The 26,645-nt window shown below is 46.6% G+C and overlaps 1 protein-coding gene across 1 annotated transcript in view; it reads left to right on the plus strand.

The window, feature by feature from the left end:
* The window catches only part of LOC119174295 (uncharacterized), a 201,056-nt gene that overhangs the window by 76,876 nt on the left and 97,535 nt on the right, over positions 1-26,645 (plus strand). Inside the window, exons 5-8 of the mRNA XM_075884923.1 lie at positions 497-602; positions 8,569-8,640; positions 12,721-12,792; positions 25,053-25,124. Of these exons, the coding sequence (XP_075741038.1) occupies positions 497-602; positions 8,569-8,640; positions 12,721-12,792; positions 25,053-25,124 (322 nt within the window). The remainder of the gene's footprint in view (positions 1-496; positions 603-8,568; positions 8,641-12,720; positions 12,793-25,052; positions 25,125-26,645) is intronic.

Consider the following 26,645-nt stretch of genomic DNA (forward strand, 5'->3'; position numbering starts at 1 on the left):
ACAAACTGACCCTATGAAGGTTTCAGGTCCAATCATCCGCAAAGCGCATATAAGAATCAGCAAAGCACATATGATGCTTTACAAGGTTGTAGCGGGCACAGGAATTTCCCAGAAATTAATAACAATCGAGTAGCGGACGCTTGCCCACTGCAGAAAAACTATTTTAGTGGCATTTGTACTATTTGCCGCAAAAGTGCTTAAAAAAGGCTCCATAAAAAGACTGATCTTGTAGCTTTTACTATGACTGTGCGGCGCCCCGTGCAGGCCAGGTGGTTTTTATTTACTTCTTTATTTATTTATTGACGCCAATGCCGGTCGCGCCAAGTGTCGTCAAGTTAATCAAAATATCTAGTACAAGTTTCAGAATTCCAAAGAGCATGTTTACGGCCAACTTTATTGTCCAAGCTCCATGACTAAGTCCACTACTGAGGAACATTGGCTTTATACCTGTCTTTTTTATTGCTCGTTTAAAGTACCTTTGTTTTTTCTATTTCAGACTGGATCCATCCTGGATGCCGCTGCTCCAAAAACAACAGCTTCTTTTGTGAGAACACCGGGCTGCGGGCCCTACCACCAACCATTCCTCAAAACGTCACAAACCTGTAAGAACAGAGGAAGTTCACGTACTTCTGTAGATGTACAACTGTGGACTAGATTTCTTTGTGCACTAGGACTACTCAGCAACATGATTTTATCGAAGCCGTATAGATGGGTCTAAGGAATGCAATCAATGATATGTGAACTGCCGTCTCTACAGGCAGGTCAATACTTGATAAAGATATTCTACCAAGGTTCGCCTCGTTGCGTGCTTTTGTGGCAGCTTCAAAGGCGAGGCCCTTGCGGTAGTTGCCGCAATCACTTGGCAGCGCTGAAGCAAGACGTTTTAGTGGCATAGTGCCTGAAGATACTGTATTGCACCCTTCTGTGCCTGGGTGCATTGTTCAACAACACCAACTCATTTAAGATCGAGATAGCATACAGCACCGAGTGCAACAACTGGGACTTCAGTGAATCTATTGTGCATTTCTTGTTGTTTTGCCCGACTTATTTGCACGAGAGGTTTTGATATCGTATTGCTGTTGAATACCTGGACGTATGTGTTTTTTTACCATCACAAATATACTGCGACCATGGGGCTGCCCATCACATTTCCAAATGGCAACAAAAGCACACTTTTTTTAAATAATACTGGAATAATTCACAGCCTGTGACATCAAGCGGCAAATTACTACGTCGGCTGAAGCATTGACGTTTCTCTCCTCTCTAATTTTCCTTACCCCTTGCCCATTGCAGTGTAGCCTTCCGAGTTCAGCTCTGGTTAATTTCTCTGTCTCTCTTTTATACCGTGGTCACACACGCGCTTTTGATGACGATCGGGCCTGATTCGGATCGTATTTCTTTATCACGATTAGCCCTTTACGCTAGAAGAAGAAGCGTGCCCATCATTGGTGAGATATTTGGCTCTAGATAGGCTTAATGATGATCAACAGTGCATCGTATGACACCAATGTTATTCTTATTCTGTTTCTCTCATCGTCATGGTGTCGCAAATATAGCTGAAGCAGATTCAGTGAAAGGAAGTGTGAACAGGTTCGAATAGAGAAAAAAAGTCTGGTGGTGATACCTTATATTCATAAGCGGTCATGAAAAGTAAAGGTGGAAAAAAAGGCCCATAGCTTCATTATTTCTATTCCATTTTCGACCCCTACAAAATTTACCATTCTTTGCTAGAAGACCCCTTTAAAACATACGAAAATGACAATTTGTGAAAACACACACTGAGAAAAAGATTGTAGTGTGTACGATTGGTGTCGATTATTGGATTACAGCCACTTGTGACAGATTGTGCGCATAGAGTTTCTCGCAAATACCTAGAGGGAAGTGTGGCGCCACCATCTACGCGAATTTCTTAAGGAGCGATGATGGAGCGCTGGGCTGGGAATGACGGTATATGTGTCTGCGAGGCTTGTGTTGGCTGGTGTTGAGCGAGGTTTGGCTCAAAAGCGAATACGACTGCCTAAATAAAGCTTTTCTATAGCAAACGTTTATAAGCAGATCTCATTCACGTGTATTATATTCTATAATAAAAGCCCACTTACCTTGACGGCACAACCAAACGGAGAAGGAAAGAAACAGACGACATACGTGCGGCGGAAATAACGCTCGTTTTGTCGTCTGCAGGCCAAGTTTAGCGGTCGTTGGTTACTTCTCACGCTTCGTAAAACTGTACATCAACTTAGAAGGATTTAGTGTTAAATACAGCATGTTTTTGTGCAATTACAAAAAATAAATAGCTTATTACATGCTCTTTTAGAAAGAAATCATTAATTTTAACGTGAAGCCAGACACATCTTTGAGGTATACAAACCCGAGTCAAGTTCAAAGCTCACGTATCCCGTCATTCCCTTGCATCCAGCAGCTCACTACCACCAAAATTTTCTCTAGGTATGATTGTGAGAAACTCTACGGATATGCGGGCATAAATACAACTAAAAATAGCAGCCCAACAGTTTTCTTCACAGTTCAGTGAAAAAAGTGTGTGTACCTGTCTCCCTCTCTTTACCGATACGGCTATTCTTCGTGAAAACGTAAAGTGAACGAGTGAAATTAGTCATCAAATTTTTACCAGTGGCAACAAGTGAAACCATTATTTCATTAAGTGAAGAGAGAGTTAAAATGGCACGATTGTTTATCACTTCAACAAGCACCCATGCGGCTCACCAACGGCGCTGTCAAAAAGAACCAAAGAACCAAATGCAAGGTTTATTAGGCGTAAAGAAGGGCTGTATATGTTATATGATGATTCAATGGAGCTTCGTTTTTGAATATCAGAGGCAAGTGCATGCCAATTTTACATTTTTTTCTGTTCATGTGTATTTTACTGCATTCTAAAGATGAATGATAAACAAGCCGTACATGCCCGTTGAAGCACCTATTTACTGATGAAATGAAAATAAATAGCACGGGGTGAATACAAAAGGGCACCGCTGATGTAAAAGCTCATGTTTAGTGCCGCATTACGTATGCTATGTCTCATTACGTACTGTGACGGCTGCCCGGCACGCCACATTGCTGGGCGTTTACTTGTGCACATGATGAAGCATCGCTATCGATTCGGTGGTTCACGGCTGCTATGCTCCGCTGGACAATCGAATCGAGATCTGTTTGTCTTAGAAGGCCGTTACAACAGAGTAAGATGCGGCACTGTGCTGGTGTAACAGCCGTCTCTCACGAGCCGCATGAAAGCAGCAAAAGTGTAATACCTACCCGCAAGCTATACATGGTCAGCAGAAAACTATTCACACGATAATAAAACTAGAAAGAGTAACAGTACGGCAAACAGCAGAACACGTCTGACCAAGCAGCAAGCCTTCAGTTTTCTCTACCACCAGCGATTCTTCCACCGCGCTCAAATAATGGCGAAACTATCCACGCAATAGCCTTATACCCACTAATTACCCGTGTTACTAACGTCACCATTTTTGAAAAGTAAGGCGCGATGATGACAATGAATAGGGTAAGAGAGAGAATAGCAGAGAAGGAAAGGTAGAGAGGTCAACCAGTCCAGAATAACCATTTTCTACCCTACCCGTTTGAACAAAATAGAGAGGAAAGGAACAGAAAGAAAGGAAATGGACATAAAGGTAGCACATACATAGCACGTGCACAATCACCCAGCAAGTAAGCGTTCACCAAGCTGGTGCGGAAACGCGACATGACTCTCCCAGCCACTTGTCGTGGTCGTTTTTCTTAAATTACAGCATATCCGCAGAATGTATGATGATGATTGGGGCGAAGCGTTCATGCCGTGCGCCGAAGCGGTCTGTCCATGCGCCCATAGATGCGCCATGCGACCGTTGGTGCGTTCATCCGTTCATACATCCGCGCGTTCGTTCATCTGTCTGTCTGTCTGTCTGTCTGTCTGTCTGTCTGTCTGTCTGTCTGTCTGTGCATCTGTCCTCCCGTCCATATGTCCCTCTGCCTGTCTCTCTGTCCGTCCATCCGTCTGTCTCTCTGTCTATCAGTACGTGCGTCCAACCATCCAGCCATCCACCCGTGCATGCGTCTATGCGTCCGATAGTGTTCAAGAATGCAGCTGGCGCCTGGGTAACACCGACGAGACGCAAGCCGAGGAAGCCGAGCGCAAGCGTCTTTAACGCGCCCACCGCCCTGTTTCGTCCATGTCCCACCAACAATCCGCCACGTACGGCAACTAGCGAGGAGACTGATGGAGACACTTCTTCCTCACACACCCAGGCACAGCCCGCGCAGCAGCTTATGGGAGAGTAGCAGTACAGCGCCATCTAAAATATCTTTTCTCAACTGCAGTTTGTTTGTACTTCAATCAGACAGCACGGTCGATTATACTGGGGCTCCTTTTTTCTCGTCTATTCTTTCGCTTACGCTACATGCAGGACAAGGCTAGAAAAAGAAAAGTTTCGCCCCTAAAAAATCGCAGCATATCCACGGAGTAATGATGATCAGCGGGGCGAAGCTTCGAAGTGTTTTATCGGCCAACCCTGAATCATCCGCTTGCTGTGTCCGTCCGTCCACCGTGTGTATGTCCTTCCGTCTCTCCATCTGTCTAAACGTCCATCTGTCCGTCAGTCTGTCTCTCGGTCGGTCCGTCCGTCTGTTCATGCGTCTGTTTGCTTGTGTGTCCTTTCATATAGTAAACACTCCAAGTAGCACCATCTCATATCTTCTCATCATATATTCATCATATACAATTACCGCCATCAGCACACATTCAAAGTACTAAAGCTAGAGGTGGCTACTACATACAGGAGATGCACAACCCATGCCTTGAAGGGCCTCTAAAACACCCAGCGTTTAGTTGAGGTGAGAAAGTTTTACTTGAGTTTACAATGAACACGTAGTCGTGAGATTTTTTCGAAATGGTGCCGCAATAGCAGAGAAAGAGGGAGAAACATCTTTATTCCCAAAAGCATGGTGAAAGAGGGCGTGGGAGGAACCCCTAGTCCGGGGTCCCTAGAACGACTCCAGTGACGAGCTGGGGCCGCTGTATCAGAGCTCGGATGACCTCGGGAGGTTCATCGCGGAGAGCATTATCCCACAGCTCCTCATTACGTAAAGGGTGAAGGAAAGCAGATAAGGGATGAAAGATGTTTGCAGTGCACTCTATCGAGACATGGAAGGTCGCGGGCGAGTTTCCACAGCCGGGGCAACGGTCTGCATAGCACTGAGGGTAGAATTTATGAAGTGATACTAGATTGGGAAATGTTTTAATCTGCAGCTGGCGCAACGCTACTGCCCCCTTTCGCGAGAAAGATGGCGGGGGGGGGCGCTCTGAGCGCTATGGACTTTCCTGTAGTGAGGAAGAATGTCTTTTCAAGGGAGAAGAAGATACCCTCACTCCCAAATGGTCGCCTCGTCTTGCCGGGCTGCCCAGAGGGAAATTTCGCGGGCAACAGCGTGTGCGCGTTCATTGTCCGGTAGACAGGCATGACTAGGAGTCCAGAGTAAGTGGATGCGAAAAGTACTGTTTGACTCAGTTAGTGGAATTTGATTAAAAATTTGGTGGGCCGTTCTTGGGATGCCAAGCCCTGACAGGAAGGCCTGACATGCCCGTTGCGAGTCTGTGAATATGTAGACCTCACTGTGAACACGGATAGCGTATCGTATCGCTAGAGTGACTCCAAGAATTTCGTCGTGAGCGGCCTGTGTCCCACGCATTGCAGCCGAGTTCTGCAGGGAATCGGTGCCGTCTAACACTACCGAGGTGCAACCTTCGCGAGTTCGGGCTGTGTCCGTGTAAAAAGTATGCGATTCCGGGATGTCTTCGAGCATACGGCTGAAGTATCGTACGCGGGATACGCACTGGCACTTGTCATGCTTGGGGTGCATGTTACGTGGTAAGGGATGAACAGTTAGTATTTTACGTATCGCAGGCGATAAAGGCGTGGGGCACGTTTCAATCCCAAGTGGCGGGACGGGATATCCGAGGAGTTACACGCGTTTGATGATCGAAACGCGACGATCACTTCTTTCCCTCTTTCCTACGCTACCCTCTTCCGAAACCGCTTGGCCTCTACTCGCTGAGTCAACTGAGTGCCCCTTTTCATCTCTCGTGACATACGTCACCGCTGACGCACTGTTTGAGACAGCGTCTACTTCCGGTTGCCGCGATCCCCCACTCTGACGACCAAGCTCGCCGTCAAGTGTATTGTGTGTGTCATCTGGGTGCACTGATCGTTGACTAACCGCTGTTGCTGTCGTGCCGACCCGTGCCCCTACGAATCGTGCCGGTATGGGCCTTTTTTGCGTTGCGGACCGCAGATGTTGATTCGCAAGCGGCAACACGACCAAGAACAACAAGGTTCGCGCAAATAGCTGTTCTCCGAGTGACCGGAAGTCGTCGGTTGTCGTTCGGTTAATTACAAGCATCGAAAGTGGTAACGTCATTGAGTTTCACTGGTGACGTCGCACATGTCAGTGGCGGGAATGGCGGGGACCGGGAAGGAGAAGCCATCGTTTTTTTTGGAAAATCTGTCGCGCCCGCTACCTGTAGCACTGCGGCGTGCGGCATCGTTGATCGCGACGGCCTTCTGCACGCGACGCGCTTGTTTACTTGAAATGTTTGGGAAAATATTGGAGGTGGCTTAGGGGCCCTTTAAGGAGCTTCGCCGCCAAAAACTTCAGCAGCTCTTTGGTCGCCTTCAGCTGCAATATTCTTTGTCGACAACATGCCAGAACAGCTTCAACAGTCATTGGCCAATTATCAAGGTGCGTCCATCCGCCCATCCATCTGTCACTCCGTCCGTCAACGCGTGCGTCCGTCCGTCTGTCCATATGTAGGTTCGTTCGTTCGTCCATATGTCTTTCTGACCGTCCATCCGAGTGGCTGTTCATGCGTCCGTGCGTCCTTCCTTCCTTCCGTTCGTTGGTCCATCAGTCCATTCATCGTATACAAGGAGCGCCACCATCCGCCCGTCTTCTTCAACAACAATGAAAGTTTATTTGTATACCACACACAGTGTTTCTCACACCCTTAGTTTGATGATCGATTAGGGCAATTAACCTCCCTATGGAGAGATTCGCCCCACTCGCCATCAATCACCTCGTAGATATGCTGTGATTTTTTTAACGGTCAATCGTTAAAGTTACCAATTTCTGTTCTCGCCGTTCCTGGGTCGACATAAAATGTCTATTAACTTGGGCATATATCGGCATACCATGTAGCACATACCCGACCCCGAGCATGGGTATGGGTATGGAAAAACTTTATTTAGGTCTGGTGGGGCGTGAACTTGCACGTAGCGAGCCACTCCCATGTCTGGCCATGTCGTGGCGGACAGGTTAGGACTATCTGTTCTTGAGTATGTGGCAGTTTTTTTGGAAATGTGATGACATGTGCGACAATATTGGGGCATTAGTTATGTTGTGACCAGCGCGTCAAATTCACAAACGCATCTTACCACTCCTCTACCCCCCCCACCTTAGTGACATTGGTTTGGTGTACTTTCCAAGTTAAGGGGGTTACATAAGAGCACCAGGATGTGGGTACATGGATAGATAGATAGATAGATAGATAGATAGACAAAAACGTGCTTGCAGTACGTAAAGAAATGCTTCGAATTTCTTGCGTCATTTATAGAAACACATACTTAAAACTGGAGAAGCCTACTAAGAACTCATGAGTTTAAGTGCATGTCAAGACTCGAAGAATGTGCAGTTTTGCGCCAGAAGAAGAATGATGCAACGCGTCTTAATACTTGAGCATTGACACATCTATAAGAGCTGTAGTGCATGCATGAGGCAACTTCGATCTATTTGAATAAATATAAAATCAAATGCCTTGACAGTTCTTTGTCATGTAGAGCGCCACGTGCTAGATTGATGGGTTTTGCTATATTGCATAGACGTGCGCACATGGGCTTTCAAGACTTCTATATCTCCCGCCTTTTGTGTGCTTCTGGAGCCTTTGGCAGGTGCTCGTGTTGTCCGGACTTTCATCGTGGGTCCGTGTTTGCACGCCCTGTTTCTTTTAGAGTGCACAGACACCTATGAACTGAGTTCACTGATATTGCATAACTCATTTCGTTCAAATATGCGCATATAAAAGCTGAGCTACCTACAATGCTGCTACACTTGCCTAACATTTTCATCTTTTTCCTTTCTATCTGATCTTACAGCATTAGAAATTTATAAAGCTTTTTCATTATTGGTACTACGATTAGTATTATTCCTTTAGCAATCCATGCACTGCTCTCTTCACAGCTGCTTCATCAGCTTTTGAATATGCCCGCCGCACTGGCCTAGTGGCTAAGGCACTCGGCTGCTAACCCTCCAGTCGCGGGATCGAATCCCGGCTGCAGCGGCTGCATGTCGAGGTGAAAATGCTCTAGGTCCGTGTACTCAGATTTGGGCGCACGTTAAAGAACCCTAGGTGACCGGAATTTCCGGACTCTTCCACTGCGGCGTCTCTCGTAATCATATGGTGGTTTCTTCACGTTAAATTGAGCTTTCAGAAAATGAAGACAAAGCAATGAGTAGAGTGAGCGGTAGTAAAAGAGCTATTCGTTCCATCCTGCCTTCTTTTTCCAGGGACATCTCTGGGAACCATTTCTCCAAGCTACAGAAGAGTGACTTCCCGCTGATGCCTCAACTAACCATACTGTAAGTCTACCGGGCAGCCCACTTCCACCCGAGTGTGATGTTCATCGGCGTGTTCATGAACGTTACGGCTATATATGCAACCTCGTTTGCAAGTAGCATGAAGATTGCCACGTGAACTCTGGGTGACATCTTACCACAAATACACATGACACAGGCCAAATCTTATGGGTGGAAATGTTGAAATAGTTATTATTCTGAGTGGTACAGTGAGGAATAGTTCAAAAGACAAATGTATATCGTGTCGCTTGATGTTCAGCCATCATTGGTAGAATTCTCGGCATGATAGACATGTCTTTGAGCCTAAGTAATAAAGATATTCGCGCGCTCAGCTGGTAGGACGTTGGTGGTATATTAGTAGCTGCACAGTTGAGCGGTCAGTGGTAAATTATTAGAAACATGTCAAACATTCTAAGAACTCAAGCAACATGCTTTGTGAATTGCTAGGTACATTCCTGGCCGAATGAGAGAACGGACGCAAACTAGCTACTTATACTTTCAGCAGTTTTTGTCGTAGAGTTGCATTTATTAAGATTGTAACTATATTCAGTTAAACTTAAGAAAAAAAAACCTTGGCCCCGTCTCTGCAAGGTTCACTGCAGAGTCGTTGAACGACGATACTCTTCCGCCTGCCTTTTTGACATAGCATTATATTGTCAGCGCAGCGTAGTAAATGCTACGGTGTTAAGAAATACTTACGTATGCCTTTCATAATATCAAGAAAAACGCCACAGTATAGTCCGTGGCGTGTTGATGTTCTGCCTCATATATTTGCAACACTTGCTTTTCAATCAATAATACGCACAAGTATGAAAACAGAGACCAGAGAAGTATCGGTGTGAACTGCAGATGTTGAAATTGAGCCGTTTGGGGTTGAGAAACAGAGCAGTGGACCAATAGACACAGGTGTAGACAGACCAATATTTTTGCGTCTAAGCCATGCACGTATTGAGAAACGCTTCTTGAGTTCAACTTGACTTGAATCCGCCTTCAATGCAGTGCGTTTGGAACGCTTCGGTGGGTTTGTGGCCTTGGCACCGCCTAAAGACAGTTAGTTCGAAACGAGTTAGTGCTGCATTGAAGTCAGTGGCAAGACAAGTTCAAGTGAAGCAGGGTTTCTGAATACGGGAGAAAGTATCCCAAGAAAGAATATCGTTTTTAAATATACACGCTCCACTTCCAGGACTGTAGCATGCTTCTTATGCATCTGTCTGAGAGAGCAATGATTGGCGATTTCCGTTCCATTCATGAGTACATTTTCGCTGGTAGTGGAAACACTACGTTCATTAAAAATAAAAAGTTTCTCGTTTCTTGTTGAAACGATATTTTAGGTGGAGCAATGACTTTTTTTCATGCGATTGGCCAAGAACTAAGCTTGTGCAAACAAACACTAGCAAAGGAGCCTGTATAGGCATGTGATATGCCCTAAGTGCGTAAAATCTGCCTGACGTAACGTAAATAACCGAATGATATTAAGGAAAATAATTATGCAAGTTGTTCCTATAGTAGGGACAGTGACCCCTGTGGGAGCAGCTTACATTTATTCTTCATATGTAACCGACTATTAGCCCTAAGAAGTTGGAGTGGTGCCTCCTGGTGGCGAGCCTGTGATACGTCAAAAATAAATCTGGCACTTCCATGCCCACCGCCGCGCACCTACATAATGACGCGCTCGATTCGTGCGCTGTTCCGCTGTTCTCGTTCACTTCTGCTCGTCTGAAGCTCCAGACGAATGACGAAAACAGAATCGGTAATGGGGCTGATAAAACAATGAATGTCTACTTTTGCTTCTGCACAATCATGCGCGTGGTCGTAGGCAGTGGGAAAGGGGTGAAGAGGTCTCGTCACCTTGCCAACCCCGACTACAGATTTTATTCCTGCCCACTCAGCCGCACTGCGATAGTTGTGAAAAGCAGGAACACACTTCTGCTTAGATACACCGAACTCATTGGCACATAATCTTGTGCTTTTAAGACGCAAGGCACAATGTTTACATTATGAGGTCGAGCTGTTCATGGGTGATTCCTATAGGAAATATGAGGGTTTCCCCTCCTCTAGAGTTCTTGGTATCAGAGGACTCCTCGTATCTAAGAACAGTGTTCTCGCTGGTGTGCCAAGCTCCACGCTCACGAGCATTATCGAGTCTTGCAAAATATCTGGAATGCGCTCGCCCTAGAATACCACCGCCGCTGTTTTATCTGTTTTTTTCGTGTACTTGCTCACTCAGCATGTTGTTCAGTTTCATGTATCTCTCACAACAAATTTGGACTTTCATTTCACAAAAATTATTCTGGTTATGTGCAGAAATTCTTATTGCTCTTTGATTCTGTCTTCGTGCAGAATCGTTAGGCCCATGTGCTCAGATTTGGGTGCACGTTAAAGAACCCCAGGTGGTCTAAATTTCCGGAGTCCTCCACTACGGCGTCTCTCATAATCATATTGTGGTTTTGGGACGTTAAACCCCACATATGTGCGTCGGCATTTATACACGCGGGTCAGAATATTCTACCGTTATTGCTAGTGGCCACGTAGGCTCCAGACTAATCTGTAATGTTCCTGAAGTGAGCGTAACTTATAGGAAATTATCTACTGCAGTCCACAAGCTTCTCTAGCACTGTAGGCGCAGTTATCGTAGCAACGTTGTTATCTCACTCGTAACTATCAGTTAGATAGCCACCTCGTAAGTGAATTTTCCTCGCAGTCGATTACCTGTGCGTAGACATGACGTAAGAGACCAGTCGTCACCTTATTGAAGCGAAGTGACTTGGGCCCCGTCACTGACTGTGCCATCGAAAGAGTTAATTTCGACTTTCTGGCGTTTGTGTTGGAATTGTTGCTATCAGCGAAATCCTCCCACATGAATTTAATCATACTGTTTGTGACACGGCAGTAGATCACCCCAGTATTAAACGCAAATTGTGGTATGATTACACAATTTACGGCGACTGTTGAGAAGAAACATGTATATAAGAAGTAAACGAACATAACCCAACATTTCCAATATTGTTGCACGTGCTTCGGTACTGTGTCGTTACTTTTCCGAATATGTGAAGTACGTGCCTATGTCAGGTAGATTCATGTAAGGTCTCTTGCTTGAAAAAGCGCTATTCTGCCAAATCATTTAGATTACTCTCAAACGAAGATGCAACTTGCGCGGTAAAGCACAATGTATTCAGTGACTTGGAAGCATTCTCATTTAACCTGTGATATTTTGGCACATATAAGTTCTCATCTGGAAGTTTATGCCTAGTAGTAAGCACGTTACAACCACTTAGCATATTTTCCTATTTTTTGGTGTACGCAACGAAAACAAAGAATTTTCAAAGTAAATATTTTGTTCGGACGGGAGTCTGGCGATCCTAAGCTGAATGATGAAAACCTTTTGCAGCTTCGATAACTTTCAGTTATGAAACCTTTCACTTTGTATATTGAGAGATTTACGCCACGTGACTGAGAAGTAATCACCAACGTGTCGCTAAAGAGCGAGTACGCGGCGGCCGCCGAAAGGCAAGAGAAGCGGCGGCGGAGAGGGAGTGTCCTTGCCATGACGTCACGTCGGCGTGCTTGCAGTGATGCCAGTGTTCGTTCTTTAAGCTTATAGGCTGCTCCAGGTGATGACCTCATACGTTCCCTATCAGCCATACATAACCATAATCATGAACTCAAATGGAGCGCGCGTAGTGATCTTATTCTTTCGTTTCACTTACAAATATCGTGTTTCATTTAATTTGGTTCGTCGTATGAGGCTATATACAGTACTGCCGTGTTAAAACGGGAATATTAAGGGCAAAGTAACACAAACACTTTAGTTTCTACTGTCACCAGTTAGAATTGTACCGCCATAATTTTGACTTGAACAGGTAGATTAGAGCCAACATTTCATTTAGCGACTGTATTCTTTGCGACATGGCGTGGTTATTTCCAGCTATTGCGCATATCAGTCAATGCACCAGAAAACTTCATGTTTAGTTTCAATCCACGAGTACTCTACTGATATTCGCTTTCGAATTAAGAAAGTTAAGAATAATGCACCAATTTGCTATGTGTCATCTCTTGATTCAACATAGTCGCATTTCCTTGCAGTGTGCTGTCTTCATCTGAGGTCATCAACTTGGATGAAGACGTCTTCGGGAGCCTTCCCATGCTGAAAATTGTGTGAGTCACTTTGATCGAATGTGGCTCGAAAACAAGAATGTGTGAATATTTCGTAAATGAACAAGTCGGGTCTGCTTTAGTGACATACATATTAAAATATATAGCGCTGATCTTCATAGTCCGTTTAAGCTGACACCTTAAACGCCAAGAAGTCCTCTAAACGACAAGCACTTCAACAATAAAATGTGAAGAAAAAAATTGCCCGCAGCTTCCCTCGGGGGAACACTGAGGAGGATGCGGAGCATATAATTGGTTAAGGGGGTGTTAAAGTGCGACTTACTTGTGTCGATGGCTAAATTGGTTAACGTGGTTGTGAAATGGGGTGTTAAATTGCGACTTACTTGGGTCGATGGCTAAATTGGTTAACGTGGTTGTAGGAGGGGGTGTTAAATGAGTGAACACGTACACACGTATGCGAAAGGGCGGCGCTGGTCGAAGGGACGTCGATCATTGTGTTTGTGGATTCGTTGGAATTCATTTCACCGCGACCTTGGACGTCGACGCGCCATACAAACCAACCGACGAGCGGCAACTGAGCGAGCGAGCGCCGACCTTGAGTATATATACAGCGCGACGGCGTATGCACTGTCAGCTGTTGAATGTTCTCGAAGCGCGACGGCGCATGCGCGTCCACTGGAGAATCAGGAGAATTGTAGAATGTTCTCGAAGGGGAGAAGCGTGCGCGGCACAGATGGTGGGTGACGGTGCATGCGCGCGTCAGCTGTCGAATGTTCGAGAAGGGGGAGAAGCGGAACGGCGCATGCGCGCGCGTCAGCTGCCGATGTTCTCGAAGCGTGACGGCGCATGCGCGCTACATTATACAGCTAGCGAATGTTCGTGAAGAGGAGAAGCGCACGCGGTGTGTAGAGGAGGAAGGGTGCACAGATGGTGGAGGAGTGAAGCGCGTGCGGTGTGTAGAGGAGGAAGGGATGCACAGATGGTGGAAGAAGGAGGAGGAAGCTTGCGGACGGCGCCGCACTACAAGCCTCGATTATTAGATGCTCCGCATCTAAAAGTCGATTGCATGGCGAAAGGAGAAAAGCTTCAGAGAAACATAGACTGAACAGCCTGTTTGCGGCTCATGTTCAAATATGTATGTAGTAAGCAGTCCGGCTAGTGTTCTTTTGTTCTCATGAGCCTATCTATATCCAGTAATAATAATGCCGATTATTGGGAGTATTAGTAGGGCCCGAAATTGTCTTTGGTGAAAGCTTCAAAGAGCTCATCTATTGGAACTCACTGTGCATCAGAAAGTTGAGTAATCTAAGCGCGAAATGTTCACCTATAACTGAAAGGTGAGCAAGTTGGTTGTGCGTTTAGTTCACAAAAGACACTTATGGTAATTACCAATATGTTTCCCTGCCACGCGGCCACTTACTTTTTTAATAATGTAGTCAAGTGTACGCCTACTAAAAATCTAAACGCGAGCTGGCTATTATAGCGAGTAATCAGGAAAGGGGCTATAGTGGCGAAAAAATTAGGAACACCTAGCTTTAGAACGCTAGCATTTATTTCAGATTTTTTAAAAGTTATAAAGATACAGAAACATCTTGAAGCGGCATTGAAATTTGCGAGCAGTGCCGTACACCTGTCTCAATCAACGAATGTCATGTTTTAAGTGTGCTGCGAAAGCGAACATATGGTGCGCTGATAGTATATTTCATTGTTGGGTGCACACAGCTGTACCCAATTTCCTTCATGAGCATAAAAGCTGCTCAATTTATTCTTAGATTTCACAGTGCGTTATAGACTTTCAATTAAAGAGATAGTTGTTTCCGGTATAAACATGCAATTCCGAGAGAGCGCAGCATCTAAGGAAAAATGTTTAGACGAAATTGGCAGCGATCATTCTACTTATTAGTGAAACAAGATGACCCAACTTCCCGAAGGGAATCGTGAGGAAATGCGAATGCCTTGCATGGCGCTCATAACGGTGTTTTGCACGTCAGAGCCCAGCCCTAGAAGAATAATGTTTTTTTTTTACTTGGTCCGTGCAGCCACCCGTGGTGTTTTTCTGTCGCGAAAAAACGCTGTATGCGTTTCCAGCTCCAGTAGCTAGTTTTTTAAAAAATACAATGAAGTGACCAAAATAAACAGCGTTCTCTGCTTGGCGTTGGCGTTTGAAAGTGGCGTCTCAAACAAACTTATTTTATTCGCGCCAGTATGCCCTACGGCATCAAATAAATAAAAAGTTGGCAGATCCCACTTACCGTGGGAATCAATGATATGCGAAGCATGAATGAGAAATTTTGATATGTCACTTTAAAATCAGCACAACGTTACGGGGTGGAAGTATGTGATGCCGTAGATGACTTCCGCGTCTTGATAATCATGTTTGGATGTGTCGTTTTCCTTCGTCATCTATTCACGTCACGAAACACCAAATTCGGTATATGTGTAGCTAGCAAACTACCCTCGATCACATCATGAACGGTCCAATATACTCCAATGTAGCGTTGACGCGCGCGCATGCTAGGCTCAGTGACGCTACGTTAGCAAAACGCGAGCACTCTATAGTGTGATGCCAGGCGCGACCAGCGTCCATCGACACGGCCCCATGGCAACCGGCGCGAAATGCGACATGCTGCATTTCGCGCCGACGCCGTAGAGTAGCATGACTCTATGCCGGTGCGTTACGCACACAAAACTGCGTCTCCCTCTTTTCGTGACGGAAGGACGCCGGACGCACTGAAACGCGCATGCGTCAAAGCAACACATCGTGGCACGCACCTACGAGTATATGGCAGGACCGGCGCCTGGAGTGGCAATGCCGGCGAGCACGCGCACCGCGTCATGTCGAATTGTATTGGGGCCTAATCTCTGCCATGTAGTCACGTTCTCACAAGACACGCATTTCATAATTATTATGTTTGCGTTAGTCACATACATTCGTCATCCACTGGCGTCTCGAATACCAAATTTGATAGATGTGAAGCTAGCCAAATGACCGCGAGCGTATCATGAGCGTAGATAGTAGTTATGTTGTTACATGACACGCATCTCATCTTGATCATGTTTGCACCAGTATCATACCTTCGTCATCCATTCACGTCCCGTAATACCAAATTTCATATAAGTGAAGCTAGTGAAACGGCCGCGAGCGCATCATGGGCGTGACACGTAGTCAGGTTGTTACATGACACGCATGGGATGATTTTTATGTTATGGTCTGTGACTTGTGTTCGCCTTGCAACCATGTCATACCATACCAGTTTTCCAACATTCCATGTGAAAGAAACCACCGCAAGAGCTACAGGACCGTAAAATGTAAATCTTGTCAATAATGACATATATGTCTTGATTTTCATGTTATGACTAATCAAATATGTTCTTCATGCAGTCATATTATGCCATACCAAATGCATTGAAGAAGAACGGCTATTTGGGCTAGTTGGTTTGGATTCATGGTAATAAGGGCTGTAGCGCGAGCACGAAGGTGCTAGAAGAAACAGACGAAAGGCAAGGCAAGGAAGCGCTCGTGTTGTCCTCTTTGCTTTCCTTGCCTCGCCTTTCGTCTGTTTCTTCTAGCACCTTCGTGCTCGCGCTACAGCCCTTATTACCATGTATGTCATACCAAGTCTGGTATCGATACCATTATCGAAACGGCCAGGAGAGCTAAAAGTCGTAGGCGGCTAGATAGATAGATAGATAGATAGATAGATAGATAGATAGATAGATAGATAGATACGCTCAAAGTCACCGAAGTTCGCTAAGAAATGTTTCGCATTTAAAAGGAAAAGTTCTGTTTCCTGTAAAAAGGCCAGGAGTGGTCGATGCAGTGGACCATGCGTCCAGCGCGTCAAGTCAGATGGTTGGCCGGCGTGGTGGTGAAGGCCGCTTAGGTCGCGAGTGCGAGCCTGGTGAAGGGTCGGGAAGGTTGCCAATGGGTGATCAAGCGTTGCCTCTGTGGCTGGGGCAACGCAGAATGAGCATGTCGTTGGCAGATGCTGTCCACCGGATGTTCATGTAGCCCGAATTGCAGGAGTCAAGGTGGCGCCCACACGAATCCTCCTGAGCGCAACCTACTCTCGGCGAGTTAAGCCACCAGGAACGTCTGATCCATGCGGAGGAATGAGTGCAAACGTGGAGCACCAGAGGGTTTCTTTGTGCACGAGCAAGCTGTCCTTCGGAACCAAACGAAGTAGAGGCAGCGGGTGTTAGACAGCCGCTGGATGTCAAGTGGCATCTGCTTTCAAGTGAGCCGGTGCAGACCGGCGGGTCTATAATACGTGGACAGGACAGGCACACGAGTGAATCAGTCGGTGTATATCAGAGGCTGTATCAAAGGAGCTGGTCACTTTTCGCAGCTTTCGAACTGCCTGCGTGGAGTGCGTAAATACAGGCAATTTATTGTGCTACAAAGAAACCATTTTGGATAGCATTACTGTTAACCCGTGCCGTGTTGCAGTGAGCTCCGCTAATACAGAAGGAAACGATGCCTCTGTTACGTTAGAGCAGATATGTTGAGTTTCAGGTAGCGCGGGGCATGCAAGACTGGTGTGCAGAACGCAGTTATCGATAGATGCGTCCACCTATACTGCTAGTGAGTTGTCGGTGGTAGTGACGACGCCCTCCTGCGCCACTTGTCCGACGCATTGTCGCAGGAGGGTCAGTGGTCGGTTATCGCTGGCTTCTGCCTTGAGCGATGGTGAAAATTCTGCCAATGGTGCGTCAGGCTGTGGCAGCATTGAATTATAGTGGTTAGCTAGAGCTGCTGCTGCTGGAACATTTTGGCTATTCAGGTAGCGAGGGACTCGACGTGGGTGCACAATTTCGTCGATGGTGTCGAGCTGCACTTCCCCCTGGAGGGTCGCGATAGGTGTTACACGAGGAAGGCACGTAATTGCGCTCATGGAATCTCGGTTGGCGGTTTCGAGCAAGTCCCAGTCTCTCAATGTCAGTCATTAAAACTGAGCTTGATAAACAAGCTGAGTTTGTAGCATTGATCACACCAAAATATGGGCCATTCGAGAACTGGCACCTACGGTCTTTTGAGAGATGCGATGAATTAGATGGAGGGTATTAGCACTCTTCCGATGAGCAGAGCAAACCCACGCAATCGCAGAGCGAGGTGCGCCCAGTTCGACCCCGAGCACAGGGATTGTGGATACAGGGGTAAGGGTGTGGCAATTAGGCTCAAACAAATTAGTGTCTACAGGTGGCGATGGTGACCTTGTCTGTTGGTGATAGACAAGAATGCAGTCTTCATGGCAGATAGTGTCAGTTCTATGATGACGCCTGGACAAGGCGCCACTAGTCTGACGCCTTGTCCAGAGCACTCTGGAGTGCCTCCTGCAGGCGTTGCAGGTCTGGATGTAGTGTAGTGTAGTCAAATCATCCGCATACAAAAGAAAGAAGGCATCTGGAATGCGTGATAGTTGCCACGCGAGGGGCAACAGGGCAAGACTGAAGAGTATCGGGGCGAGCACTAAGCCCTGCTGTACACCCCGCTTCATTACAAAGTGTGCTACATTCTTTGCCTACTCGGATGCAGAAGGTACGGTGTGCCAGAAAATAGACCACAGAGTCCCAGACACGAGGCGGAAGTTGAAGCCACTGCATTATGCGAATGATTGAACAGTGGCTGACGTTGCCGTAGGCTTTAAGAACGTCCGTGGCGAGAAGGGTTCGAATGCTGCTTTAATATTCTTCCCGCAAGCACCATGGACGTCAAATGATCTAGGTCATCCTCCGTGCCCAGATGTGGTCGAAAGCATGTCTAGACCGGATGGTAACAGGTGTGCTTTCACGGCCACCGGGAGATGTGCGAACATGCGTTCAAGAAGCTTGCACAACGTACACGTTAGAACAATCAGCCGAAGTTTAGAGAGGTTTCTCGAGTGCTTTACAGCTTTGGTATCGGCGCAATTTCGGCATGCTCCTACGATTAAGGCATCTATCCGGTCATCCAGATGGCATGAGGCGTGTCAATCAGCCACTGCAGTGCAGGGCCATCCAAGTTTTTAACACTTCATAGGAGATCCCATCTGGTCCTGGTACCTTGCATACTTTTGCCTGGTCAATTGCTGCCTGGAGTGCCACCATCGTGTACAGCGCTTGCATGCCTTCGATGTCTGACAGACTGGGAGTTGCGCCAACCTCAGCAGGCAGGTTACATGGACCGCCGAATCGGGGTGGGACAAGGTTGTAGGCTGGGCAAAAAGCCTTAACTATTTCTGGAGCTAACTGGCTTGGCGCGGGTCCAGAAAGACACGCACTGGCCGCTGGGTCCGGCGTACGGGTGCCTAATTCCATGCCCCGGAACGTTCGCCATATTGAGGTGGTTGAGGACAATGGACCGTGTGACGCACACCAGTACATCTACCGTTCCCGGGCGAGACGCTTTTCGCAGCGACGCGCTGCAGCGTAAATCTGTTAAAGTTATCACGAAGCTCAGCGGCTGCCCGATCTCGGTGTAAGGCTGGCTCTGCACGACGACGAGCTGCCCACACACGCAGAAGATGTAAACTTGGATGTGGTCTGTTCTCCTCTACCCAGATTGACTGCAAGGTGGCTTGTACAGCTCTGGTTATCACCTGCAATAGATCTGACGATTATCAGCAATCGAGGCGTTCAGTTCCTTGCGGAATAAGTCCCACTTGGTTGTGCGGCATCGAAGTCGGAGGCGGCGCTGGTTACACGCGGCCAAACCAATTATCAACGGATGGTTATCACTCCCTTAGCAGTTTGGTTCTAGGTCGCACAAAACTTCACACATGCCCAAACACCACGAGAAATCCGGCTCATAGGGTGGAACACAGTGATGATCCCATCAACGTGTGGAAGTGACCGGGGCATTCAGAGGGACAAAGTGTGCGTCTGTAAATGTATTTAGCGCGATGTTGCCTCTAGAACTGGAATAAAGGTAGCTCCACAATTTATGGGGTTCATTAAAGTCTCCCCCAACTAGCACTGGGTACCCCGGGTAGGTTTTACGCAAGTGAGCCAGCCCCCCTAAACGCAATCGAGGAGCGCTGCCACTATATGGGCGCACGTAAATTGAAACCACCATGCGGAAATCTAACGAGCACTGCCACCACTTTTCGCCACTGGTTACACCACGGCAGCAGGGGAACTTACATTTGAGGATATGTAGTCACAACATATACCACAGCCTTGCCTGGAGGTCCTAACGCATCGGTACAGCGTCGATCAGGGATGGTTGAGGAAACATACGCAGTGAATCCAGAGATGCGTAGAAGTGAATTCGCTTCTTGTAGAAGCAGGCACAAAGTGGGGAGCTTCCCCAGCGCAAGGCGATAACGAAGCTCACCAACTTTATTTGGGAGACCCCGGCAGTTCCACTGCAGGACACAGTGGTGGTGCGTCGCTTTCGAAGGAGTGGTCATTGTGGTGGAAGGTTCGCGAGCAACACCTTCGAAAGCTCTTGGAGTTGCCGTGCAACAAAGTGGAGGAGCTTTACTGGAGTCATATTGACTGGGGCTGACGTGCTTGCAGAGGATAATTCAGGAACAGAAGCAGAATACGGCACGTCTGTACCGCGCATAGCAGTTGGTCCAGTGGGTCGAGGGAGATGGATTCCGCATTGAGCGAGGCGCTTGACTTCCACTTGGAGCTGCGCTATCTGTTGGTGAAGCTTCACCAGATCGTCTGTCGACGTATCACTCAATCTAGGCGTGTTCGCAGCCTGCTGAACGCGTTTTTGCCCGCTTGACGGCGTCAGTGTACATGGGAGGCTGCATAGCAAACATTGTCAGGTTCTACCAATGCTAATGTGTCCTCTTCGGAGGGGGACAACAGTTCAAACCGATTGCAAGTCGGAATGTCGGCATCCTTTCCTTTTTGTGTCACTGAACGCTGGCGACGCTTGCGTTGGCGATAAGCTTTGAGAGCCTTCCTTTTACCTGGACAATCTTTGGACGTTATATCATGATTGTCCGTTTGGCAGAGCCCGCATTTGTACGTGCACGTCTCGGCGGACTCCTTGAAAGTGTCTGCCGGTTGGGGACAAGAATCTCGCATGTAACCAGTACGAAAACACAGATAGCAGTGTACCACACCGAACTTGTACAAATTAAATTGCAGGATGCATTCATAGTACGTAATAAGGCTTGGTGGCGTTTGAGGCCCTTGGAGAGTGACAAGGCACGTGCGTCCGTGGCCCATATAACGAGGTGTTACGATCTTGTGAGTGGAGCAGGTCAAAGAAGCAACACAGCCCTCCAGTGATTCCCCTGGGTCAACCCCAGAGACCACATACCCACGCAGGTCCAAGCTTGAACTCAAGTACGCTTTTACTTGCACGATACAATCAGCTGTGACTGGCAGAGTTCGCAGTTGGGTTATCTGGTCACCATCCGCTAGCGAACGCACCCATAAGGATACACTGTTGGAGAGATAGTGAATGGAAACAACTTAAAACGCCGTGGTTTTGAGGCAGGCGTCGAAAGCTGACTCAAGGAGGCGATCTGGGAAGTTTGATACGTCGAATCACACACGTGGTTTTACGAGGACCTTGTACTTAGACTCGGAGCCAGGAGAAGCAACAGCTGCCGGAGAGGGGCATACCCGCTCGCTTTCCAGGTCGTTCCGGTTAGTCCAGGTCGTCAATGGTGTGCGGAAGAAGATAGCATGGGGCGACCTCATGGCCTCGTACAGGGCGTCCGGCAGGTCTGTCCTTAGCCGGTGTGGCTGGACAGCTGGGCGTCGTTGCGTTGAGCTAGGGCACAGACAGTGCAGGAACGTCGGGGGGAGGGGGGTCGCGCAAGCCTATTCTATCAGCTGATTTTCACGGAGCTGTCAAAACGCCTGACGATAGTTATAGCGCGAGAACAAAATGACGACACAGAGACAAGAAGGACACGAAAGACACGAGGGCTAACTTACAACTGAGTTTATTGCGCAGAGAACGAAAATATATAGAGGAGACAGTAACCATGTGATAAACCATATGGCACAAAGAGCAGAACATGAGTAAGAGAAAAACAAAAACACAAAAACAAACAACACAAAAACAAAAGCACTGAAAAACGGCAAAGAAAAATCTGTAAGAATACGAAACAGAAAGGTAAAGATAATATAACTACCTGCCCGCACCGAAACCTTCGAGGAACCGGAGTTCCTTCTCGGACAGAGCCACGGAGGGCTTGCTAATACAAGGCACCTGTTCACGTGCCATCTGCGCGGCCTCGACAATGACTCAGGTGCGTTCATCTCTGTGCTTGTAGAGAGTCGCTGTGTCCTTGAAGAAGGGAACACAATTGCACTCAGTGCCGTGCTGAGCAAGAAAACCATCTTTTCCGCTTCTAGCATTGTTTCTAACATTGGCTGAGAGAACACTCTAACAATGTTAGAAACGGGAAAGATGATTTTTTTGCTCAGCACTGCACTGAGTGCAATTGTGTTCCCCTCTTCAACGACACAGCGACTCTCTACAAGCACAGAGATGAACGCACCCGAGTCATTTTCGAGGCCGCGCAGATGGCACGCGAACAGGTGCCTTGTATTAGCAAGCCCTCCGTGGCTCTGTCCGAGAAGGAACTCAGGTTCCTCGAAGGTTTCGGTGTGGGCAGGTAGTTATATAATCTTTACCTTTCTGTTTCGTTTTCTTATAGACTTTTCTTGGCCGTTTTTCAGTGCTTTTGTTTTTGTGTTGTTTGTTTTTGTTTTTCTGTTACTCATGTTCTGCTCTTTCTGCCATATGGTTTTTATCACATGGTTACTGTCTCCTCTATATATTTTCGTGCTCTGAGCAATAAACTCAGTTGGAAGTTAGCGCTCGTGTCTTTCGTGTCCTTCTTGTCTCTGTGTCGTCGTTTTGTTCTCGCGCTATAAGTATCGTCATGCCATATCAACTAACCCAAGCTGCCACATTTTTAATGTCGAAACGCGTCTGTTCTCGTTGGCAGCTCAGATGCGTATCCTCGAGCACACATTTCCGGATGTTCTTTTTGGCGGCCAGCTAGCAAACGGTCGAGAGTGAAGTGAAGTACGAGCGGACGGGAAAGTTGGATGCAGAGAGGAGGAACAGCGATCGGCGAAAGGAGAGAAAGATGTTAATAGAACAGGAAGAGATAAAAGTGACGCTATTTTTCTGCTTCCATCACGGGGGCACGGCTCAGCGCCTTTAAGGATGGGGGAGGGGAAGTAAAGGTGATAGGAAGAAGAGAGGAGAGAAGGAAAAAGTGAAAGGCATGTTAAGCGAACGTTTTGTCAGTGCAGTCAGTAGAACGAAGCGAAAGCAGTCGTCTATGCCCCACGTTATGCCGCACTCCAGTTACTCCACCTATCACGCGGCACACATTTTTTTATCACTCAGATATTTAGCTTGCTGGTACGCAATGAAAACAACAACCACAAAACGCACTAAAAGAGAAAGACTGAAGAAAAAAAGTGTTCATTTAAGGACTCGTTCTCTGTGTAGACACAACAATTTAATAAATAAATCCTAACATACAATCATGCCAAGGAAAGTACAGGGGATGGTATTAAAAGTAATTGTGTTTTAAATGTAAGGAACGAAAGGTGGGCGAAAAGATACTTTGCCGTGGGGAAGGACCAAACCTGCGACCTTCGAATAACGCGTGTGTTGTTCTACCAACAAATACTACTAAAATGAAAGAAACAGTCAGCGAAAGTACTTCTCCAGTTAATTATCTCGTGCCTTTGTATCATTCAAGTTTGAGATTTACTCAGCAGTGGCTCAGAGAAGTTTTCATTCAGCGTATAAAGTCGACTCACGTGAAACTTTGAGTGCTTTGAGAGTAGTCTTATCAACTGGTTCGAAAGCGTTACCAGCAAGTCCGCCTAATATGTTTGTGTCTCGACAAAGAAGAAAAAACAAGGATCGATACTTATTAGCTTCATAAGATTGTGAAAGCAAGAGCCTACGAACACTAAAAACTGAAAAATGGGGAAAAAAGGGTGCACGCGATGATGTTTTACTACTATGAGACATGACGCGATGCAGAGCGCTTTCCCTGCGCCCTGTGGGCCTAATCTAAGAGGGGCTTGCCGCGAGATTTCTTGCTGAAGGCTGCGTCGGTTGACCTTTCCTCGCAACTAGTAACCATGGTAATACTTGGCGATCCGTCTTCCTTCAATCTTTACAACACTCCAGCTTTCCGGCTTACATTCTAGTTTACCGTGATGCGTAGCCGCAAATAAAAACGAGAGACATAAAATGAGTAAAATTTTCATTTCAATACACACGGATATTTCTTTATCATGCCGGAGCCTTAGCCTGACAGCCCATCGCCTATCAACTTAGTTTTGCGCCTCATTCCAGGAACGACCAAAGGATTACTCGTCTTCAGACGAGACAGCTGAATTACTTTGGACGTAGGCAGAATGACGTCTAGTATATACAAGGTTTCCCCCAGCACTTTGCCTTGTTTCTTGAAGCCTGCAGGCTTTGTTTGTTGCGAAAGTTTTACTGCTATTGCTTGATAGCTCCGAGGGAGATTGGAAGCATGTTGCACAAGATAAGGTTATTTTTGTTGTTGTTTTTTTAGAAGGAGAAGGCGTCGGAGGCCATCTTGAGCACCAAAAGCTACCGTCAATGGCATGCCTTGAAATAATGGGAAAATTTTCTCATTATTTTAAGTTGCGATACTTCAGGCTTACTCCTTCGCGTGTCTTTTTCAGAGATGTTTATAGTATTTTCCGGTTTTAAAATTTCAGTAGTGTAATGATCGAACATTAGTGTTCTTTAAAAAAGCGTACATACCCCTCCCCTTCCCCCCCAAAAAAAAAACGCACAGTGCTCTTTGACTGCACTTTTGAGGTTTGGTAGTTTATTATTTATTCGAAGGAACATCAATAAGACGAAGGCCTCGGTGACCTTGTCAAGCAGGAGAAGCGACCGTCAACGACATTCCTTTAAAATATCGGACAATTTTCTAATTACAGCTCGCAGTGCTCCAGACTTCCTCCTTCACGTTTTCCGCGATGCTTATATTACTCACCAGTTTGAAAACTGCAGAAGTGGAGTTATCGAACCTTAGTTTAGTTTACGTGAGCGTAAATAAAGAAAACGCAAAGAGCTCTTGGAGTACATTTTGTAACTTTGGTAGTTTATTAATTTTCTAGAAGGAACATCAGTAGGGTTGTTAGTGAATATTGAATTTCCTGAAAAACAAATGTGCCTGAGAACATGCAATTTTTGGAATGTTTAGGATTAGTCTGAATTGATAGTATGGGTGCGCCTTCTATAAAAAGATTATGCAGCTTCATGTTTCCATCTCAAAGTTAGAGGTCACTATCTCTCTCTCTCTTTTCTTTTGGTCACTCTTTTTCAGGTATCTACGAGATAACCGGATTCGAAGAATCGCGGCTGACACCTTCGTGAGCAGCAAGAACCTGCGACACTTGTGAGTCAAGTTTCAATAAAAGTTGTTTTTTTAGGTTGCAGACTTAAATGCATTACTGCTGATATTTGTTGTATGTTACCTTACATGTCTTTACCCCCAATCTCAATCACGTGATCATTAACGTGAGAGGCATGACGCTGTAAAATGAAGTCGATATAACGCTTGCATTCGTAACATGAAAGTGATTGGTATTCTCCAGGTTACGGAGACAGGCACTGCTTTATGGTTTTGCTGATAATTGTTATAAATAATTGGCAATCGCGTTTCGTACGCAGTTGCTGCAATTTATTGCCACTGTGGGTATGACACCTCACAGTAAACGCTTTTGTGGCCTGTATCATTTTTTCACTGTCACACATACACCCCGTTTAGTTTTCCCAGTGTTGGAATTTGCTTTTGCGTAGTGTGCCTTAAAGAACCAAAGGAACACATTGTTACGGGGAAGAAAGTGTGTAGCCAAAATATATTTGCAAGTAGTTGCACACAACACTGCTGCAGTTCAAGCGGGTTCCGCTCAGTGCTTCATCGTCATCGCTTTAAACTATCTTTCCAGCCTGTGACATCACCGCTGGAGGCAGAAGTACGGTCACGGTGCGATCAATCCTCGAGGCATGAGTAGTATGGTTTAAGTGTCGAGAAATGCACTATATTGGTTGAGAGTGAAGCCGTTCCCGACGCGTAATGGGGTGAAGCAATCTCATAGGTTATTCTAGTGACCTTTCGTATGACGCGCTTAGGGCCAGCATAACAATCAAGACTAGCGACCCCGGAGAGTACTGCACATCGCGGTGCCGGTGATCATAAACACACCTTTGAGAAACCTGCGAGGCACATGAAGGGTCCCGGGAGATTTGGCGGGCAATGTCGGCACGGGGCAGAGCATCAGGAGCATAGGCAGTAGATGAGTCGATGTCAGACTGGCGCTTGGCATCCACAGGAAAAGGTTGGTCATAACCAAAAACAGTGGGTAAGAAAAGTGAAAATGCAGCTGTGACATGAAGTTACGTAAACTAGCCAGTGTTGGACGTCTATGTCATTTGTGCTGTTGAATGGACGAAGATCACGGGGCTGTGTTACAACCATCAGTTGCGGGCCTGACGGATATTGTCCACACTGGGTCGGTTGCTGAGTCATCATGATAGCAGCAACGCCAATCACTTCGTAGATGCAAATCCTGGGGCGATACAGCGAGTCCCACCTCGCACCATCCACCAAACATATTAGGGGAAGAAATTATATGCTCAGGGTATATTTGTGAGCAAATAGGTACGATGCTGCAGCAGTCCAAGCGCGTTCCGCTCAGAACATCATCGTCATCGTCTAAGCTATGCGCATGCCCAGCCCGTGACAATGTAAAGAGCGAACCTTTTACAACGCGTTCAAGAGAGTTGCTTTTTGGGCAAGTCTGCACATATCAACTACAAAAAGGGGTGGTTAAATCGCTCTGTGAGCCCTTTCAACTGCGGTTGATATCCCGTGGTTTCGCGATGAACAACGTGGCATTCAAAAACCAGAGCTGCG

The sequence above is a fragment of the Rhipicephalus microplus genome, unplaced genomic scaffold (genome assembly GCF_043290135.1).
Source record: "Rhipicephalus microplus isolate Deutch F79 unplaced genomic scaffold, USDA_Rmic scaffold_56, whole genome shotgun sequence".
NCBI classification, from domain to species: Eukaryota; Metazoa; Arthropoda; class Arachnida; order Ixodida; family Ixodidae; genus Rhipicephalus; species Rhipicephalus microplus.